General features: G+C 40.4%; 1 protein-coding gene across 1 annotated transcript; it reads right to left on the minus strand.

Moving 5' to 3' along the window:
- Window positions 1-6,152: 6,152 nt before the first annotated feature.
- Window positions 6,153-7,362, minus strand: LOC129518444 (thymosin beta-15A). Its single transcript, XM_055338579.1, has 2 exons — window positions 7,266-7,362; window positions 6,153-6,187 (listed from the first exon to the last, which is right to left on the minus strand). The coding sequence occupies exons 1-2, from the start codon at window positions 7,360-7,362 to the stop codon at window positions 6,153-6,155; spliced, it is 132 nt and encodes a 43-aa protein (XP_055194554.1).
- Window positions 7,363-22,817: the final 15,455 nt, after the last annotated feature.

The following is a 22,817-nucleotide window of genomic DNA, read 5'->3' on the forward strand; positions in this document are numbered from 1 at the left end:
GTTGGGCTCACCTTCCCAGCTGCTTGGATTGAAGAACCATGGCGGCTGCTGAGGGGCACTGTCGCATCAATTTTCGCTTCATTTCCTGATGTCACATGCAACCTCAATATCTGATTGGACAAAATGCAACAGGGGGAAATTGGGGATTTATGCCAGGCTGTCACCTGTGATTGCATACCCTCGAGCTTCACATCCCATCAGAGAATCAGAAAGGGAAATCTGGAGCCCTTTATACTTATTGGGACGTCATTTAGAAAATCTTTGTAAGATGCCACAAATAGAAAAGGTCTTCTGAGAATAGCAGCTGACAGATACCTATATGAAAACTTTAAAATATATCACTCAGGGTGGCCTAGTTAGTTCAGTGGGTTAAGCGTCTGGCTCTTGATTTTGCTCAGGTCATGATCTTAGGGTCCTGAAATCTAGCCTCTTGTGGAGCTCCCCTCATTAGGAATTGGCTTGAAATGAAACGCTGGGACACCTGCACCCCGATGTTTCTAGCAGCAATGTCCACAATAGCCAAACTGTGGAAGGAGCCTCGGTGTCCATCGAAAGATGAATGGATAAAGAAGATGTGGTTTATGTACACAATGGAAGATTACTCAGCCATTAGAAATGACAAATACCCACCATTTGCTTCAACGTGGATGGAACTGGAGGGTATTATGCTGAGTGAAGTAAGTCAATCGGAGAAGGACAGTGTATGTTCTCATTCATTTGGGGAATATGAATAATAGTGAAAGGGAATATAAGGGAAGGGAGAAGAAATGTGTGGGAAATATCAGAAAGGGAGACAGAACATAAAGACTCCTAACTCTGGGAAACGAACTAGGGGTGGTGGAAGGGGAGGAGGGCAGGGGGTGGGGGTGAATGGATGACGGGCACTGAGGGGACACTTGACGGGATGAGCACTGGGTGTTATTCTGTATGTTGGTAAATTGAACACCAATAAAAATTAATTTATATAAAAAAAAGGAATTGGCTTGAACTGGGTGTTATTCTGTATGTTGGCAAATTGAACACCAATAAAAAATAAATTTTTTATTTTAAAAAAAAGGAATTGGCTTGAGATTCTTTCTCTCCCTCTCCTTCTGCTCCTCCCTCCTGTGCTCTCTCTCTCTCTTTCAAATAAATAAGTAAATATTTTAAAAAATATATTACTCGGGATCCCTGGGTGGCGCAGAGGTTTGGCGCCTGCCTTTGGCCCAGGGCGCGATCCTGGAGACCCGGGATCGAATCCCACGTCGGGCTCCCGGTGCATGGAGCCTGCTTCTCCCTCTGCCTATGTCTCTGCCCCTCTCTCTCTCTCTGTGACTATCATAAATAAATAAAAAAAATTAAAAAAAAATATATATTACTCAAATCACCTAAATTGTGGAATGTCAAATTTAGTCCCTTAGGAGACTGTGACCTTCATAACCAAATTATAACACTAGCACAATGACTGTTCCACAAGTGGGCCATTTCACCTCTAATCCATAATCTACTGGATGGCCACTATGGCTGGAGTAGAAACTCTGATATAGCTACCAGAGTTCTCCAACAGTCAAGGAACCCTGCTTCCTAACTAGTGTCTTCAGTTCTGATAAAAACTCTCCATGATTTGGGAAAGAAGTGGCAAAACCACAGTATCCAAAATCAGAACACCTACAGAAATGAAAATACTTACAGACACAGTTTTAAATCCTTAAACATGTACCAAGTTTAAAATTTTCTTATCAGTGGGACCCCTGGGTGGCTTAGTGGTTAAGTGCCTGCCTTTTGCTCAGGGTGTGATCCTAGAATACTGGGATCAAGTCCCAGATCAGGCTCCCTGCATGGAGCCTGCTTCTCCCTCTGCCTGTGTCTCTGCCTCTCTCTGTCTCTCATGAGTAAATAAATAGAATCTTTTAAAAAAATTCTTATCAATACTTAGATCCTAAAAGTACTTTAAATGCTAATATTGATTAATATATATTAGAGCTATTAGATGAAAAATATATATTAATCTAATCCTCTAAGAAACCTCCTTAAGGAGAGCAAAGTTAATAATAAAATTGGAAAAATCTTTTTTTTAAGATTTTATTTATTTATTCATGAGAGACACAGAGAGGCAGAGACACAGGCAGAGGGAGAAGCAGGCTCCATGCAGGGAGGCTGATGCAGGACTCGATCCCAGGATTCCAGGATCATGCCCTGAGCCAAAGGCAGATGCTCAATGGCTAAGCCACCCAGGTATCCCAAAATGGGAAATATCTTAATATTAAAAGCTCAACTCTTTCAATATTTTTAATGATACATGCAAACATATTTCTACATGTATGAATGCAAAACAGCTTACAATTTGAGACAAATTATAACACCGAATCAATTATTGAAATTTAATCAAAGAAAAATTGAAGAAATAGAGGTCATCAATGGGCTGTGATCCCAGGTGGCCTGGCTTCCAAGGGTGTATCTTGTAAGACCTTCAAGGATCAGGTAATTCTACTGCTAATAAATAGTTCCAGATAATGAAGAAAAAAAACTCTCTTTTTTATTTCAAGAAACTATAATACCAAGAAAAAAACCTATTGAAGAAAGCATACTAAACAAATTTCTGAGAAGTCCCACTTATAAAGAAGGATGCAAAAATTCTACTTCCAATATTATTAATGAATTTGGTATCACATTGCAGAAAAGACTTTTTAAAGAAAATAAACAGCTTTACTGCTGTAAATAATAAATTACAAGCATCAAACGGGGGGAAATTATTCATAAAACAAAATATCACATACAGACTTCTTTCAACATGATCCCTACTGTGGAATTCTTTTAAATAAATAACCAAGGATCCAAACACATTACAGAAAGAGCTAAATCAAAAAGTTCATAAACTAGTACATTTTTCAAGCTTCCTAGAACTGAAGTAAGTAGTCTAACTAGCTCAGATTTATCTAATTCTATTGCTTTCTCATCTATACTCTTTTGGGGTTTTTATGCTCGTTTATTAAAGTGCAAAGCTTCAGAACCTGTGTTTATGCCTCATGGGATGATGGGAACATCCAGAGTAGCCCAAGACCCACCCTCCACTGGTTCAGCCAATGAAGAACCTGCAGACCCTGTACCACAGCCATTGGCTCAAAATGGGAGCAGGTGATAAGTGTGAACCAGTAAGTGTTTCTGGGTATTCATTCTTAGAGACTGAGAAGTAAATGGGTGTGTCATATATTTTTGGTCCCTTGTTTGTTCAGGGCCCCAAATCTCAATCCCTACTAATAGTTGGCTTATTGGGGGAAAACCATGGTTCTGGTTAAACAGGCAAGTGAATCTACTAACTGGAAGGATAGCCCCACATTATATATTTAAGAAATGCTGAGAGGCACTTGGGTGGCTAAGTTGGTTAAGCATCCCACTCTTGATCTCACCTCAGATCTTGATATCAGGGTCCTGAGTTCAGGCCCCACTCTGGGCCCCACAATGGACATTGAGCCTACTTTAAAAAAAAAGAAAAATGAAAAAAATGCTGAGTAAAACTACTGTACGTGAGCAATTGTCTTTCCCATCTGTCTGTATGAGTACTCACTTAGCAGCAATGTCTTTCACTTTCCACCATATACCTCTCATCTCAGCTTAATACACTGCTCAGGATGGAATCAATGTTAATGAAACTATTATTAACAGATGCAACCGAACAATGGGTTATTATCTAATCCCAGCTCACCTGAAAAAATTGTCAGGCCCTTTGAAATAATGCTAATCTTGTGCAAATTCAGCCTAAATGATATGCAAATGCAGAGGTTGCTGAATCTATCATAGATGTACAATGTTTCTCAAATTTGCAAATAGCAATGTTGAAAGAAAAGCAAATGTATTGAATGACAGAATCAGGATGTAGAGATCTGATCATGAGCAAACTTGAGCACATCAGTAACCAGGTTCCCCATTCATGTAAACTGGATCCAAAGGATCAGGAAGTGTCATCAGGAGAAGCCTTGAAGGTATAGAGGCAGGCATACAATAGCTAACTTCAAATATTGGAAGAGGGACAACTACATTGTTTGAGGCTTCGGTATGCAGTCCTAGGACTATTGAATAGAAGGTATAGGAAGGCAGGTTTGGGCACAGTGTAAGCAGTCTGTCACAGCAAGAAGCTGAGTGACTGCCAGGTAATTATTTCAGGCAAGAGGTAAGGTATTGATAACTAACATGGTTATTTCAAACTCTCAAATCTTCTGGCTACACTAAGCCTGGTGATTGTATTACCTAACTGAAATTTGATCAGAGTTGACCCAACTACTGTTTTACTTTTTGAAGTTTATGTTTTTGCAGACAAAATAGCTTCCACTTTCTGTAAACCCAGTGATTATTTAAGGATGTCAGCCCTTAGAAGGAGATGGTTAAGATAATACTTGATGTTGCAAATAGGTACAGACTACATAATCCCTTTTTGTAGGAAAATATATGAATATTAATAGACCACAGTCTGGATTGTCATACATTCAAATGCAGTGTATGACATCTTCTAATTAGAGATTATAGGTGAATGGTTCTTATAAATTTTAAGGATGAAAGTATTGTTTAAGGGCAGGTATCAGAGCTTGCCTATTTTTTTTAAAGATTTTATTTATTCATGAGAGACAGAGAGAGAGGCAAAGGCACAGGCAGAGGGAGAAGCAGGCTCCTTGTGAGGAACCTGATGCAGGACTTGATCCCAGGACTCCGAGATCACGCCCTGAGCCGAAGGCAGATGCTCAACTGCTGAGCCACCCAGGCATCCCTTTTTCTTTTCTTTTTTTTTTTAGCTTGCCTATTTATAGGTATTATTTTATTAGTTTGAGTTGCCATAACAAAATACCAGACTGAGTGGCATAAACAATAGCGATTTATTTTCTCAGAGTTCTGAAGGATAGAAGTCCCAGAACAAAGTCCTACAGAATCAGTTTCTGCTGAGAAATCTCTTCCTGTCTCGCAGATGGCCACTCCGTCATGTCCTCACATGGCAGGGAGAGAGAGAGAGAGATCTCTGGTGTTTCTTCCTCTTCTTTTAAAACCACAGTTCTACCAGATTAGGGCCTCACCCCTAGGACTTCAATTAACCTTAATTACCTCCTAAATACCCTATCCCTAGATGCAGTCACCTTGGGGGTTAGGGCTTCAGCATAGGAATTTTTTTTGGATATGGGGGGAGAACAATTCAGGCCATAACATTTATGCTCACCATGAATACCAAATATGTGGTTTATTAAGAGAGCAAATTCTGTTCAGGACAAGGAGACCAGAGGTTCGATGCTGTGGATCATCAGCAGATACTAGATATTTGAGTTTCTGCTCAATAATAAGATGTGATGTGCTTAGCACAGTGTGTGCTAGTGTGCTAGCATATACCTCCTATGCCCTTCTTCATCCATTACCAGCCTTGGGCATCTCTTTCCATTAAGTTTAAAAGCACATTAAAGAAAGCAAGAGAGCCCAGCTAAATTTCCAGCTCTTATTCACCTTAGATCATCACTTCAGATGTTCTTATTTTTTCATTTCTGAGATAAGGGGGCTAGTCCACATGACCTCTTCTTCCAAGGTTCTTGAATCGTATGATTCCAACTGTAAGGAAAAAGCACTTACCATCACTAAGTCAGGACCCACTGCACCTGGACAGTAGAGAGCCTATTCCATGTGAATGATCTGCCAAAGTGTCTTTCCTGCAACCATTTTGTTTGGCTGAAAATAGTACCCTTGGTACTTTCATTCCTTAGAAGACCACAAGGAATGTACCACAGGAGGCTTAACATATTGACTGTATTTATTATTTTATTGCTACATTTGAAATAAAAATAAACTGTGAGAAGCTGCAAACGCATGCCACTTCATGAAGATTATGGAGCAATGGAGGCACCCATTGTAGAAGGTTAAAAGTAACTTATCCTTTAGGGGGTGAAAGGACTTCATACACTAAGGTCATCAATGGTGCGATTATTGTCAATGTTTGCCACCTGGAATCTATGCATTAATGGAAGGTTTAAAAATGAATATAAGGGAAGATTGGCTACTCCTGACCTCTTAGCCAGGGAGCATAGGTGTGAAGACATCAGAAGATGCCTAAAATCTCTACAAGCACATAGGTTTAGAAAAGAAAAAGCCTCAAACCGAGACACTCAGGAAATGTTGAAATCTGCTCTTAGGAGGAAATTCCTATTTTATGAAGTTTGAACACACTCCTTCTGCTGGATGGCTGGGGGAAAAAAAGAAAACAAACATAAAAAAAAACATTAAGAAGGTACTTTCCTAAGATTAAGTTCAATTTCTTCACCAAAAAACACTTTCCCAAGTCACCAAAGGCTGCCATACCAAGTGTGTCTGTGTGCCTGTGTGTACCACCTGAATGTTCATTAAAATCTACAACTGCAGAGTCTTTCCCATTTAAGAGGTAAATCTATGCTGTTGCCACTTTTTCCCCATAGATTATTTTAAGAATGAGAAGGAACTGAAGCATTTTCTTCAGATTTATCTATCCTTATACAATTAGAAAGTTATACCATTTCAGACAATTTTGACTGACTTTGGAACTTCCAAATAATGCTGACATGAAAAAATGTGACTAGGGATCCCTGGGTGGCGCAGCGGTTTTAACGCCTGCCTTTGGCCCAGGGCGCCATCCTGGAGACCCGGGATCGAATCCCACATCGGGCTCCCGGTGCATGGAGCCTGCTTCTCTCTCTCTCTCTCTCTCTCTCTCTCTCTCTCACTGTGTGCCTATCATAAATTTAAAAAAAAATGTGACTCTTGGTTTGGAGTTTCTCCAGCAGACTAAGTCAGGAGATCAAAACTGATCCCTTGATCCCTGAGACACTTGAGTATACTCAAGAGCTAACCTGGTTATCCCACTTCATCTTGTCATCAGGTAGAGAAGGCCAAAACCACAACGTTAATATGGCTCTTTAGGGATGAGATCACAGACCCAAATTGTTAGATGCATAAATATGGCAAATAACCAAAAACTGGACAAAACTAAAATGTTTCTGGGTCCAATATCTCAAGATTGGTTTTAATGTGGCTTTTAGTAATTTTTAAAACAACCAAAAAAAACCAGTTTTTTTTTTTAAATTCTCCCATTACTACTAGGGTCTATTTTGTGAGAACCACTTATATAAGCCAGGTAAGAAGCAACTATTTGATATTTTTAGATGCTGCATTAAATACATTGGTATTTTAATTGCTTAATCTGTGGCAAAGTTTACAAGAAGAGTTTGTTTACTGACTTATAAACTTTCACCATTGTTTGTCTCAACTAGAAAGTCCCCATAACTTACTTTCCTTTGAAGGAAGAGTATTCTTTTCTTTAGTAGTTTTCTTCAGTTTTGACCTGTCAAACTTCTCCACTTCAGACAAATCTGGCTTATCACTCATTTTGACTAAAAAAAGACTGGGGAAAAAAAACTTTTAACAAACCTATCTGGTAGAACTATTTTCAGACTAAGGAGTAACAGCCAAAATTCTCACATTTAATATTAATGTGTATTTTACCTGCTGATTTTCAACAGGAAACAAGCAGCAGATCTTAGAAAAGTCGTATTTTTATTAGAATACTTTTTATTCCATGTCATTACCCTATTTCTGATAAGCAGTAAATACCACTGAATCAGGATGCACCAGAAACCAAGATGCTCTAGAGACTGGAGTCAATATGTCTGACTCTTAAAATCACAACAAAGATAAAATGAAGGTGATAGAAACACATGAGCAGATAGGGATAGAAGAAAAAAATAAGGACTATGTTTAACCAGCTGATGAATTTGTAACAGGAGATAGCACTATTTGAACATCTTCACTTTCTAGTCAATTACTTTTGGGGGGCATTTTCTTGGGGGATAGGAGCAGCACACAAAAGAGCGTGGCATAAGTTGTACTAGTTTCTTTCCATTTTATCTGCCCAAAGATAGCAGATTCAGGAGCTACAATAAGAGAGGTAGGGTATTTAATCCAGCTGTAACTAATTACATGTCTCATAATAGCTCCTTATGGCGCCGGTTTGTAAATGCTGTAAGAAGGCACAGCTAATTAGGATCAGACCAAATGACTTCAGCAGAATAGGATAAGCCAAATAGAGTTGATTTTATTACATCATGTTTTCTTTGAAAAAGGAGAGGTTAGGAAATGAGGCGCCCTGTGACCATCCTGGATGTTTCCGAGCCGAGACAACAGAAGACCCCAGAGATTGGAAAACGAGTATGTGCCTGGTCCCATCCTGGTAGGGGTAAGGCACATCTAGTGCCCAGAGTAGAATGGTGAGGCCCCCAAGCAGCCAGAAGTCCTGAATATGCCTCCATTCCATCAAAGTCACCCTAAGAACCTCCTCTAACGAGCTGTCAGATGCCCATCTCCAGAGGGAGGGAAACAGGGACTAACAAATCATAAAAGGCTGGGCGCATGGGCCCGTTTGTCCGGAGCAGTTTGCTTACATTTTAAGATAACTATCATTGTTGTCAGGTGCGAAGCCCACCTTTTGACCACAAAAAGGAAAAGCACGAAGGGCGGGGCCCCAGACGGCCCATTCCGGGCACCCCCCAAACTCCTCGTCCTCCCATCCTCCAGTTGGCAGCCACAGTGTACCGGCAGTTCTGAGGGGCCGCCCCTTTGGGCCTTCCAAGGACCCACCCAGCGAGGACTCTGTAAAGCGCAGAAGGCGGCGCTGCAGAAAACAAAAATGTGGACTCTCCAGGAGGCGCAGTTACAAAACGCTAGTCCCAACCAGGTTCCTCCAGTTCCCGAGAGACCGTCAGCCCCGGCCCCGCAGCCACTGCGCCCTCCTGTCCCCATAGTCTTCTGGCTCCAGCAGGACCACATGTCCTCCTCACCTGATGGCCTGAAGACAAAAGAAAGCCGAACTTCGGACCCACGCGGCTCCACACACAGTGCGAGGTTAGACTTCCCACCAGGGACCCTGCGGTGATAAGCTGTGGGTCAGGCCACGCCCCAGCCATCTCTGATTGGCTGATGGATCCTAGGCCCGCCCCTTCGCCCCTACCCCCTGCTTTGTCTTGTAGGCTTGAGCCCTTGGTCTCACCTCTTACTCAAGACCTCTCCCCTGCCTCAGTATCTTGATGACATCATAACGTAGCCGCCTCCACAGACTCCGTCCAAGCCCTCTCTGGTTAGGGGAGGGATAGTCGGCCTGCCTCTCTGGTCTCTCTCTCACTATTCTTGTGCTGAGGATCCACCTCTCTTCTTCCCAAGTTCACTTCTCCAAGATAATTGGAGCCTCTACAATAAGCAAACACTTCTTGCCCAGTTAGCTTCCAACGTGCAGAACTGGCTTTTTATAGCCAGAGAGCCTAAGTACACTGTGATAACCACACAATGGTTTGGAAGCAACGCTCAGTGGCATCTGTTCTAATCCTTGCCAGGTCATGGAGGAGAGTTGCTCATTGAAAGGGTGGGCAGTTCAGAGTCATTCATCCCCACAGCTGAGTATTTCTGTTACAGTGGTGCTCTCCGATGTAAAAGTCACATTTTCAATTTTCTCAGCCATTGAACTGCCATGTTCCTCCTCACAGGAGGATCTACTGAACCTATCCATCTTTATCTCCCCAATCCTTAGCACTTTGCTTGGCCCACAGGAGACACTAGATAAATACCAATCTATAGATTGAGGTAATACATCTGTGATAGAGCAGAAATTTTGGACGGCAGCCCCACCCAGTGTCCATGTTGGGGGAGAAAAGTAAGGATCTAGCAGTTACTTGAAAGGACTAAATGTTCAAGGTCACTTTCTGGATCCTCACCCAGAACCTTAGAGTATTAAAGTAATAGGGAGATAGGACTATGTCTTTACCTCACACCCTATATTTTCCAAGTGGCTCATGTATGGTGGTACTACAATCATCAGCTAGCTACCACTCTTCCCACAAGGATTTCTCAAGCCCTCCCCACCTCTCTCCATTCATTCCCTTTTGTATGCTCTTGTGTTCATTGGAGAGTTTTGCATGTTTGTTGGAGAAACTTTTAAAGCAGAAAGCCACCCTCATTCAAATATTAATTGAGTACCTACAGTGTCCCAGGCATTAAATATAATAAACATCTATGTTTCTACCACTCAGATTTGAATACTGCTAACATTTGGGTGTATTTACTGTCTCTCTCTTTTTTTTAAGATTTTATTTATTCATGAGAAACACACAGAGAGGCAGAGACACAGGTGGAGGGAGAAGCAGGCTCCACCCAGGGAGCCCGAGTGGGACTCGATCCCGGGTCTCCAGGATCATGCCCCGGGCTGAATGCTGTGCTAAACCACTGAGCCACCCAGGCTGTCCTACTGTCTCTTTTCTTAAGAATAAAAACTGTAAAAAAAATTGAGGTTCCCTTGACCCTCACCACATGTCCATTCACCTTCCCACTTCCCTACGGGTAGTCCTATCCTGAATGTGAAGTGTAATTTCTAGATCATTTTTTATCATTACAGATTTATGTGGCCTCTATTCCTAGGAACTATATGGAGCATTGTATGGACCAGTGCTCTAGTATTATACTGAATTTCTACATTGCTTGGGGTAAACAGGAAATCCCAGGCACCCACTCACCCCTCTGTAGCCCAGACTTCAAAATCTATCTTGAATCTACCTTGAATCCATCAGAACTCATTTAATAATGATTTTATCCCCATTTGTGCTACTCACCAAAAGAACTCCAAGATCCCCACAACACCCTTCAACTCCTGCATTTTAATCTCCATAAGGCTGTGACCACATCCCCTCTTTAGTTCACTTCTCACACCCCTCTTCTACTCCTAAAACACAATGCACCCTCAGAAATTCCTCTATAACTACGATTTCTTCTCTGAATGTGCCCATCATTGTCTTCCCCTAACAGAAATCAATCTTTCCTGAGGATTCTATGTCCCCTGAAGCCCACTCAAGAGGAGCAGATGATTTTTCTTTCCCAACACCTTTATACTAGTCTGAAGGTCAAGTCTTTCTTGGTTGTCCTTCTCATTGCTGCCTTTAGCCGTTCCTCTCCCACATCCCTGAAAACATCTAGTTTTTGACAGCTTGTCACCAACTTGCCTTCATTTTTGTTGTCATCTACCAAACTTCACCCCCTCCCCAATTTCTCAAAAGTTTTAGCACCTGGAGCACAGTCACTCTCAATGGTAGTAGTCCCATCTCAATTCCCAGTGAGCTCAAGAATGATCATTCTGTCACACTGACGCCTTTAGTTCCTTGAACATTTCTCCTTTGTGACATTGTCCTTGACTCTATCTCAGCTACTCACTCACATGGCCATACCCTAGGCCTTGTCATAGCAATTTTAGCAACCCCTCTGTAATCTCAATGCCAAACGTCCCTCTCAATGACCATCACTTCCTCTTTTTCTAGCTCACTCCCTTTGGTATCCAGACCCCACTATCCTTCAACCTCACCAGAATCTCCAGTCCAGTGGCCTTACTGTATTTTCACCATCTCTTGCTCCCTTATTGTCTTCTCTCCCCTCCTTCTGTAGTTCAGATGTCATGCCTTGTTTTTATAATCACTGATTTACATATGCCCTCTACTCTCCTACCCCTCTCTCACTTTGTGTTACTTCCCTGGGAAAATCATAACTCTGGCTAAGTCCAAATACAATTCAAGAAGCCTAAACCCACACAGCTAAACCTAGTTGGAGGAAAATATACAACCATATGACTAATTTCAGTTTAAATGCATGACCACAAATGTTAATCAGACCCTGAATGCTACCAAGCAATCACTTTATAATTATTCTGTCCCTTATTTCCAGCACCACCTCAACATCCCAACTCTTCACATGCTTCTTATTTCACTAGAAAATGTAAGCCATAATTCCACAGAATCCTATCACCATATTGCTTCATTCACCAGTACCTGCATCTGTAAATATGGCCTTCCTGTTGATATGATATATGATTGTTATGGGCTGATTATATCCCCCCAAATCCATATGTTGAAGTCCTAAACCCTAGTACCTCAGAATGTGACTCAATTACCTCTTTTAAGAAGTAATTAGGGTGAAATGAGATCCTATGGGTAGACCCTAATCCAATATAGCTGGTATCTCTCTAAGGAGAGAATAGGACACAGATAACAGTGTTATCTGAAGACACAGTCCTGATAGCCAAGGAGAAAGCTCTCACTAGAAACCAAACCTGCAGTTATCTTGATCTCAGAGCTCTAGTTTCTGTAATTGTGAGAAAATTAATTTCTTTTAAAGAATTTTTTTTAATTTATTTATTTATGATAGTCACAGAGAGAGAGAGAGGCAGAGACAGAGGCAGAGGGAGAAGCAGGCTCCATGCACCGGGAACCCGACGTGGGATTCGATCCCGGATCTCCAGGATCGCGCCCTGGGCCAAAGGCAAGCGCGAAACCGCAGCGCCACCCAGGGATCCCAATTAATTTCTGTTGTTTAGGGGTGCCTGGGTGGCACAGTCAGTTGAGTGGCCAACTCTTGGTTTTGGCTCAGGTCATGATCTCAGGGTCCTGGGATTGAGCCCTGCATCAAGCTCCATGCTCAGTGCAGAGCCTGCTTGAGACTCTTTCTCCCTCTCACTCTGCCCCCTGCCTCTCTCTAAAATAAATAAAACATTTAAAAAATATTTTTAAAAATTAATTTCTGTTTAAACCACCCAGTCTATGGTCCTTTGGTTTTTTGTTTGTTTGTTTGTTTTGTTCTTTGTTTTGTTTTTTTTTTTTGGTCCTTTGTTTTGACAGCCCTAGCAAACTAATATAACATTTTTCAGATTCTCCTCTAAAGCCAACCCCTCTCTTTTCCCACTAGATTTCTTTCTTTCACAAGTCCACAATACCATTACCATATTTTTCCCTTTATCTCCAATATCATTAATATTGTGCTCTATACTAAGTCATTTCTATCAGGATACAGTCATGCAATTATTTATCTTTACACAATACACACATTTTCATCATTATATATGCATTTTTATATATTCATTCTCTTGACTCCACTCCCCCACCTATGACCCCATTTCTTTGCTCTCTTTTGATGTAAATCTCTTTACAGCATGATATACATTTCCATGTGCAATATTTGAATGCATCACCTGAACCAATGTTACTGGTCTAAAACTGCATTCCTCATTCTACCTACCTCAATCGGGTATCAAGAGGGAGCCCCAGTTGACCATCCTTTCCTAGCCCACTACCCTCTCTGCCTGCTCTCCACCTCACTCACTCTGTCCCAGCTATTGCTTCTCTACCGTTCCTCAAACTAGCCACATTCACTGTTGCCTGGGGCATTTTCAATGTCTGTTCCATCTGTCAGGAATGTTCTTACCACAGATATCCACTTAGACTACTCCATCACTCATTTGTAATAGCTGTATCTATTTACTGTTACCAATTTTTCACCTGCTATTATCATTGGAACACATTCCAGTCAGGGATCCACCTCTATCAATCTACTGAAATTTATCTTGTCAAGGTCATGAATAATGTTCACATTGTTCAACCCAATGGTCAGTTCTTTTTTTTTTTTTTCCAATGGTCAGTTCTTAGTCCTTGTCTTGACCTATCAGCAGCACTTGGCACAGCTGGTGAGCCCCTCCTCCTTGGTTCACTGTCTTCACTTAGCTTCTAGAACCCCACACTCCCCTATTCTCCTTTAATCTCACTGGCTGCTTCTTCTCAGTCTCCTTTACTTGCTTCCCCTCTTCTCCAAGACCTCTTAATATGAGAGTGCCTCCAGGCAAGGTCTCAATTCCTATTCTTTCCAACCTACTCACACTCCCTTGGTGGTCTCTTCCAGTCCAATGTCTGTAGATCCATTTCTATGCTGACAACCCCCAAATTCATGTCTGCAGACCAGGTCTGTATCCCAAACTACAGTCTAGTATATTCAACTACCTACTTAGCACCTCCACACAGATGTCTAACAGACATCTCAAACTCAAAATGTCCACTACAGGGGTGCCTGGTGGTTCAGTCAGTTAGGCATCTGACTCTTGATCTCAACTCAGGCCTTAATCTCACAGTGGTGAGTTCAAGCCCAGTGTGGAGCCTACATTAAAAAAATGTCCCAGGCTGAATTCCTAATCTTTTTATCCTATAGCCTTCTCTATCTCAATTGATGGCAATTCCATCAGCCCTTCTGCTCAGGCCAGAAATCTTGAAATCATTTCAATTCCTCTCTTTCTCTCCAACTACACATCCAATACATCAGGAAGGGGGAGGAGGGGCAAGATGGCTGAAGAGTAGGGTCCCTAAATCACCTGTCTCCACCAAATTACCTAGATAACCTTCAAATCATCCTGAAAATCTACGAAGCCTGAGATTTAAAGAGAGACCAGCAGGAATGCTACAGTGAGAAGAGTTCGTGCTTCTATCAAGGTAGGAAGACGGGGGAAAAAAGAATTAAAGAAACAAAAGGCATCCAAGGGGTGGGGCCCCGCGAGGAGCCGGGCTAAGGCTGGGGCGAGTGTCCCCAGGACAGGAAAGCCCCGTCCCGGAGAAGCAGGAGCTTCACCAATCTTCCCGGGCGGAAAGGCACCCGCAGGGAGTTAGAGCAGGACCCCAGGAGGGCGGGGATGCCCTCAGGCTCCCTGGGACACTAACAGACACCTGCGCGCCCAGGAGAGTGCCCCATATCCCGCGGCCGAGCTCCCTAAAAGACTGCAGCCCGCACGGCTGGACCCGGAGCAACTCGGAGGGGCTCGGGCGGCGGCTCTGCGCGAAGGTGGCTGCGCGGCCGGGAGCAGCTCGGGGGCGGCTCCGGCAGAGGAAGAGGCTCCATGCGGAGGGGGCTGCGCGGCCAGGAGCGCGAATCCAACAGCGCAGGCTCCGGAGCCCAGGGCGCCGGGACACGGCCCAGGATCCGGCCTCCCCCCGGGACAGGCGGAGGCCGGTAGGGCCCAGGACAGCAAGGACGCTCCTGCCCCGAGCTGACCCGAGCTGAGCAGATCAGCGGCCCCGCCCCGGAGCCTCCAGGCCCTGCAGACGGAGAGCTCTGGAGTTCCTGCGGAGGCTGAATCCAGGCTTCCAGAGCTGCCGCCGCCACTGCGGTTGTTCCTCCTGGGCCCTCACGGGGTAAACAACCCCCACTGAGCCCTGCACCAGGCAGGGGACAGAGCAGCTCCCCCAAGTGCTAACACCTGAAAATCAGCACAGCAGGCCCCTCCCCCAGAAGACCAGCTAGACGGACCAGTTCCAGGGGAAGTCAAGGGACTTAAAGTCTACAGAATCAGAAGATACTCCCCCGTGTTTTTTTGTTTGTTTTTTTGCTTTTTGATTTCTGTTTGCTTCCCCCACCCTTTTTCCCTTTCTTTCTTTTTCTTTCTCTTTTTCTTATCTTTTTTCTTATTTTCTTCCTTTTTTCTTTTTTCTTTTTCTCTTTTCTTTCCTTCTTTCTCTCTCTTTTTCTCCTTTTCCCAATACAACTTGTTTTTGGCCATTCTGCACTGAGCAAAAGGACTAGAAGGAAAACCTCACCTCAATCCATCAGGAAGTCATTTTGGTTGTACTTCAGGATGCATCCAAAATCCAATCACTTCTCATTATCTCCATTGCTACACATAAGGTCTAATCCACCATCATATATCATCTGAATAGCAGCAATAGCCTTATAAAAAGTTTATTTGTTTTCATCCTCAATCCCCTATGGTGCATCTTAGCACAAAAATGAAGGTGATAATTTTAAAATATAAATCATATCATTGTACTTCTGTGCTGAAAATCCTGCAAAGGTACCCAATTCCACTCAGAGGGAGAGCCAAAGTCGTTACAAAAGCCCTACACTTTCTGGCTCTCCATTATATCTCTGATCTTTCCATCTGCTCACTTCATCATGTTACATCTGTGGTCTCCTTACTGTTCCTCAAACGAGCCAGGCTCATTGTTGCAATAAGTCCTTTGCAATATACCTCTGGAAGGAGTACTCTTTTCCAAAGGGGTTAAAATTTCTCACCCCCTTCAAGGCTCAAATCTCTCCATTTCAATGAGGCCTACCTGAACTATCCTATTTAATACTGCAAACTGTCCATCCCTATTCTATCTGCCTTACTCTGCTCTGCATTCATCACCAACACACTATGTAACTTATTTACTTACTATGTTTATTGCTTTATTTCAGTCTTCCCCCATTGAAATGTAAAGTCCATAAAGGCAAAGATCTCTATTTCGCTCACTGATCCCAAGTAACTAGAATTGTGCACAAAATGGAGATTTACTAGATGAATTATTTGCTGTTTTTTCTCCTTTCCTGCCATGCTCCAAGAAACTGTTCACAACCTGAGATGATTAAAATATTTACTCATTTTCTTTTAGTTCTTTTTTGTTTTTATTATTTATATTTAAATATTTGATCCTTCTGGGGCACCTGGCTGGCTTGGTTTGATGAGCATGTGGTTCTTGATCTTGATCTTTTCACCTGCTATTGGGTCATTAGTTCAAGCCCTAAGTTAGGTGTACTAAATATTATTACTAAAATAATATTTTTTACAAGTTAAAAAATTGATTATTCTAGAATTTACACTACAAGTTGTTATATAAAAATCAGCTTGGAGCACCTTGGGTGCCTTGGGTGCCTCAATCAGTTAAGCATCTGACTCTTGATTTCAGCTGATCCCAGGGTCATGAGATCGAGCCCTATGACAAGCTCTGTGCTAAGCAGAGAGTCTGCTTGAGATTCTCTCTCTCCCTCTCCCCTGCCCCTCGCCCTTGATGCTCTCCCTCTCTAAAATAAATAAATCAATCTTTTTAAAAAATCAGCATTTATTTAATAGTTTTTTCTATTTTCTGGTGATTTTTGCATCACAATAAATTATATCACACTGTGTATAATCTTCTACAACTCACTCTTTTCACTCAATATTATGATAGTTTAAACTTACCCATGGTTATACTGTAAGATATATACAACCATTTTAACTGATATATAATATTCCATTTAATGAATATCCTATAGTTTATTTATATATTGACATTTTTGTGTACACTTAAGTTGTTTCCCTTTTTTCTATACAATCAATGCTGCAATTGGTATTATTGCTATAGCTTCCTATTATTTCTAAAGACGCATCTCCTGGAAGTGAAATTGCTAAATGACAGAATATGTGCATCTTCAACCTGGCTACATTGCCAAATAGCTTGCTACAGTAATTGAACTAATCTACATGCATATCTGCAATGTAGAAGAGTTCCCACTTGCCCCACATTCTTGCAAATAAGTATTTCCTGATTTCTTTTTACCCATCTAATGGGTGAAAATGAGCATTTCCCTGGTTCTTGAATGCATTTTCCAGATTATTTCATGAGGTTAGCATGTTTTTATAGGGTTTCTGGGCATACATATTTCCTCATATGAATTGCCTTCTGATATCCTTTACCCATTTTTCTTGTGTCTGTCTTTTAGTATTGCTTCTTATGGGTGCTTTACATATTCTATAGCCTAAATATTGGTCTATAGTGTATCTTGCAAAATTTTTTCTGCATTCATATTTTGTTGGTTTACAACAAGTGTGTGTAAATGGAATAAGCCTATTTGAGGAAAAAATGACTTTTGGTACTCATGCAACTGGTGGGGGAACCATGTGTATGTAAGAAAGTATACTATTAGTCAGGTTTTCAAAACATTTTATCTAAGTATAATATGCATACAGAAAAAATGGATATATATACTTAAGATATACCTCTTCATGGATATTCACAAAATGAAGACACCCATATAAACAGCCTTCAGATCAAGACACAGAACATGACCAGCCCCTAGAAGCCTCTCTTGTGTCCCCTTTCAGTGACTATGCCCAAGGATGGTAACCACTCTCCTGACAGTTTTGCCTCTTTTGTATTTTAAGTACATGAAATCATTCTGCATATACTTCTGTGTGTCTGGCTTCTTTTGCTCAATATTAGTTTTGTGAGATTCATCTACGTTGTCATGTGTATTTGTAGTTAGTTTGTTCTCTTTTATGTGCTATATTTCAATATAACACTTTGTTAATGCTAATATTGATGCACATTTGGGTTTTTATAACAGTTTTAGAACAATTATTATAAATAGTGGGTTATTATAAATAGTGCTGTTACAAGCATACTCACCCATGCCTTTTAATAAACATACATATGCAATTTTCTTGAGCATATATCTAGATGCGGAGTTTCTGGTCATAGAACATGCATATGTTCACCTTTAATAGATATAGCCAACTAATTTTCAAAAAAATATATACCAATTGTTGCTTGTCTTTTGACTATAACTTTGTTTATGTCTTTTATTACACAATTTTTATGAAACCAAATATGTCAACCTTTTTCTTCAAAAGTTGTCTTGCTCAGGAAACTCTTCTCTGCTATGAGGACATATGATTTTTGCCTATATTTTTAATTGACTTTAAATTTTTGGTTGTATATTTTAGATTTTTTTTATACATCTAGACTTTGTTTTGTGTAAGGCATGGATCTAGATTTTTCCCATAAGGGACACCAATTGTCAATCATATCTATTAAATTATCCATCCTTTCTTCACCCCTTTGCAATATCACATCTTTCATATACCAATTTCTTATATCTGCCTTTTCCAAATTTATACTCAATTTGTCAAGTCTGACAAAAAAATGAGCCTTTTAATTTTGATTGGAATATTATCGGATTTATGGATTAATTTGAGAAGAATTGCTAATTTCCTGACATTAAGTCTTCCCATGCACGAATGTGGTATTGTTGAGAGAGACAATCCATCATGAGCCCCGAGCATCCCTACATGTTCTTGCTGAATATACAAAAAATGCAAGTCCTTGAACTCTTTATCTGAGTTGCTTGCTGTAAACAATCTTGACGGATGAGGAAACATCTCTCCACAAACAAAGAGAAGGCTTGCTTTTCCTTTGTACAAAAGCAAACTCATTTTTCCTCTCCTGTAATGCAATTCATTATATGTACAGTGATCCATCATGGCTCCTGTACGAGTCCCTCATGGGACTTGGAGGATATTGGGAACAGGCACAAACTAGCATGAAGCTCTGACTACTGCTTTTGCTGTGAGTAATAGACATCCTTCATTTCTCACCCAAGATTCTCATGTCTTATGTCAGAATTCATAAAACTATGACAAGTTCATGTGTTAGCTTGATCCTGTGTAGTTCTTAACAAACATATTTCTCTACCTTCAGATATTTCAAAAGTTTTGCTTTAGTGTAATTTTACACTTTTATGCATAATGGCTTGTCCATCTTTGTTAGTTATCTTCCTAGCTGCCTTATAGATTTGGGGACTACTGTGAATGGACTTTTTTTCTATTGAATTTCCCAGTTGATTTTGAATTCTACATCCTTGTTACATGTCACTAGTGTAGTTACTCAAATGTGTTGTTTCCCTCAATAGACTGTTGACTTCTCTTAAGGGCAGAAACTATGCCTTATTCATGTGTATATTCTTCCAGTGAAACATTTAATTCAATTAACATTTATTGAATATCTACTATCCATTAGTTGCTAAATAAGAAATGAGAGGCATATAATGGTAAATTAAATAGGGTGCCTGCTCTAAAGGAATTTACAAAATGTGAAGAGAGACACATCCACAAAATATTACCATTAAGAAAGTAATATTGGAGCAGCCCCAGTGGCTTAGCAGTTTAGCGCCACCTTCAGCCTGGGGCCTGATCCTGGAGACTCGGGATTGAGTCCCATGTCCGGCTCCCAGCATGGAGCCTGCTTCTCCCTTCCTCTTTCTCTCTCTCTCTCTGTGTCTCTAATAAATAAATAAAATCTTTAAAAGATATATTTTTATTTTTATTTATTTATTTTTTTAAAGATATGTTTTTTAAAAAAGAAAGTAATATCATGTATCACAGATATATAAACAAAGTACTATGGAGTAAGGGGCAATTCATTGTGATTTGGAGGATTCTGGAAGTTCTCTTACAATAAGTAGTGTTTGAGTTGGGCCTCAAAATATAATTAGGATCAAAACTGGTACAAATGGAAAACAGGGAAAAGGAGATGACTTCTCATACCATGCCTGGCATTCAAGGCCTTACGCAATTCAGCTCCAAGCTACCTTTCTAAACTCAGCTGTTAAGTTCTTCAAAAATTAAAAATTAGCCTCTCATCCATTAACCATCTTCCAGATTCATATTGTTTGAGTTTCCACCATGTTGCTTTGCATTATAGCACAATGATTATAAGTGAAAGATCTAGAATCAGACAAATTTGGATTCTGACCCAGGGACTACAGCTTACTGGCTATGATATTTGGGACAAATGAAAATTAGTCATGGTACTTATCTCATAGGACTGAGTTATAAGTGAGATAATTTTTGTAAAGCTTTGGTATAGTAGCTGGCATAGAGCATGCACTCAGTAAACATTAACTATTATGAGTGCTACCTCTACTTTAACCATCTCCCTGGAATTAATTCTCAAGTCAATTAAAACACACTTATTACATACCCACCATGTGTAATAGGTAGTATTAGGTATCATGAAGAAAACAAAGATGAATAAGACCCTATCTCTGCCCCCATTGACCTGTCAAGTAGAAGATATAAAACAGGTACACAAAAAAATCATGAGGCAAGCCAAATGAAAAGTCTTGGATTATCACTCTGGCCTTCTATAGCATTAAGAAGGTGGGCCACATGATCACCAAGACTATTTCCAAGTCTAATATTACGATTCTGTGACTTCTATGATTGTAAGTGATACACCAAGGTTACTAAATACCAGGGAAAAGTGAAAAGGAGATTAAACAAAATTCTACTTGGAAGAGTCGAGGGTACCTGCATAGAGGAAATGACATTGAGTTGTGTCATGGTATATGGGTATCACTTGGTGAATGAAGAAATGAGGCAGTGGAATTCCAGGCAGAGGGTAAATAAGAACAAAGGTAAGTATAGGGCATACACAGGGAATTCTCAGCAGTCTTGTGTGGTTAGAACATCAGGATTTATAATGTTTAAGTTGGGAGAAATAAAGTGGAAACTGATGTCAGATCATGGAGAACCTGGAATGTCATGTTAAGTGGTTTGGATTTTATCCTATAAGTTGTTCACATTGGAAGGTGATAAGGAGTCCTGTTAAAAAGAGTTGTGGCAGTTGTTTAGGTATAAAATAATGAAGACTTAAGCAAGGCCTGTGGGTCTAACAGTAGAAAAAAAAAGTATATAGATCTTTTGGCTTTTCTATATACTATTATGTATTGTTGAATAATTTTTAATCAAACATTTCTTGAGGGCAGGGACCATTCATTCATTCCACAAACATTTATTGAGCATCTACTATGTGTAAGACACTCTTCTGGGCACTGAAAATACAGTGGTGAATAAGAGGATCAAGATCCTCATGTCTGACATTTCAATTAGCATAATACCCTGTAGGTCTATCCATCTTGTTACAAATAGCAAGATTTTAATATTCTATGGCTGAATAATTTTCCATTGTACATATACCACATCTTCTTTTCCATTCACCTATCAACACATACTTAGATTGTTTCCATAGCTATTGTAAATAATGCTGCTGTTAACATATATTAGGACTCTTGGTGCTGAAAGTATCAAAAAATGATGATACTACTGGAAGTGGAAACACTAAGGACAGGTTGGTAGAGGAAATAGCGAGTTGATCTTTGACATATTAACTTTGGGATGCCAATAAGATAGCTCTAGAAATGTCAAGTAGGCACTTGCAAATGGATGTCTTGAGCTTTTTTGTGTGTGTGTGTGTGTGCTCGATCCCACAGTTCTTCTCAATTAACATAATAATTTGCTTTAGGTGTACTGTTTATTTATTTTATTTATTCATTCACGAGAGACACAGTGAGAAAGAGGCAGAGACACAGACAGAGAGAGAAGCAGGCTCCATGCAGGGAGCCCAATGTGGGACTCATCCCAGGACTCCAGAATCACGCCCTGGGCGGAAGGCAAACGCTCAACCGCTGAGCCACCCAGGTCCTCCTTTTTTAAAAAAATATTTTTTGAAAACTTAATAAAGTATTGGCATCTGTATAGATAATGGCATATTATATTAATTGGTATATACCATATTAAGAATGTCAACATGAGGGATCAACACATAGAAGCTATTACTACAAGATATGTAGCCTCTTTTAAAACAAAACAGAAAAAAAATAAAACAAAAGAGTATTACCTGTAAGAAACTCATTATAATCCCATTCCTGAGAATTCTCTTTACTGTTAGCAATTCTTTAAAACTTCAGCAACTAATAAAAATCCAACGTGGGCCAGCAGGGAGGTTCGGTCAGTTGGGCTTCTGCCTTTGGCTCAGGTCATGATCCCGGGGTCCTGGAATCGAACCCCACATTGGGCTCCCTGCTCAACAGGGAGCCTGCTTCTCCCTCTCCCTCTGGCTGCCACTTGCCATGCTTGTGTGCTCTCTCTGTCAAATGAATAGATAAAATCTTTTTTAAAAAATCCAACAAAAGATATGCTAGACACTATGAAAACTGTGAAACTTTGAGAAACATTAGAATTGGAATATCAACCATAATTTTTGCTTGCATTAAAACTCAACAGTTACTTTTGATAAAATTAAAATCTCAATGATAATTTTATAGAAAATAAAATCTAAGCATCTATCTTGTAGATATTGATAAGAACTGTTAAGAAACTCTTAAAGAATAAGCAGGAGGTAGGAAGACTTTCCCTAGCAGGTATCAAGACTTATTACAAAACTACAATAATTAAAGCAATGTAATATTTGCATAGGATTAGAAAAAATAGATCAACGGATTAGAATAGCGAGGTCTCAAATAGTACTAAGAGTATATGAACACTTGATATTTCACAGAGTTGGCACTGTGAATGAGTGAGGAAGGGAGAGATTTTTCAACAAATGATAATTGGGGCAATAAGGAAAAATAAAATTGGGCCTATATTC

Source organism: Nyctereutes procyonoides, unplaced genomic scaffold (genome assembly GCF_905146905.1).
Source record: "Nyctereutes procyonoides isolate TBG_1078 unplaced genomic scaffold, NYPRO_anot_genome, whole genome shotgun sequence".
In the NCBI taxonomy this organism is placed as follows: Eukaryota; Metazoa; Chordata; class Mammalia; order Carnivora; family Canidae; genus Nyctereutes; species Nyctereutes procyonoides.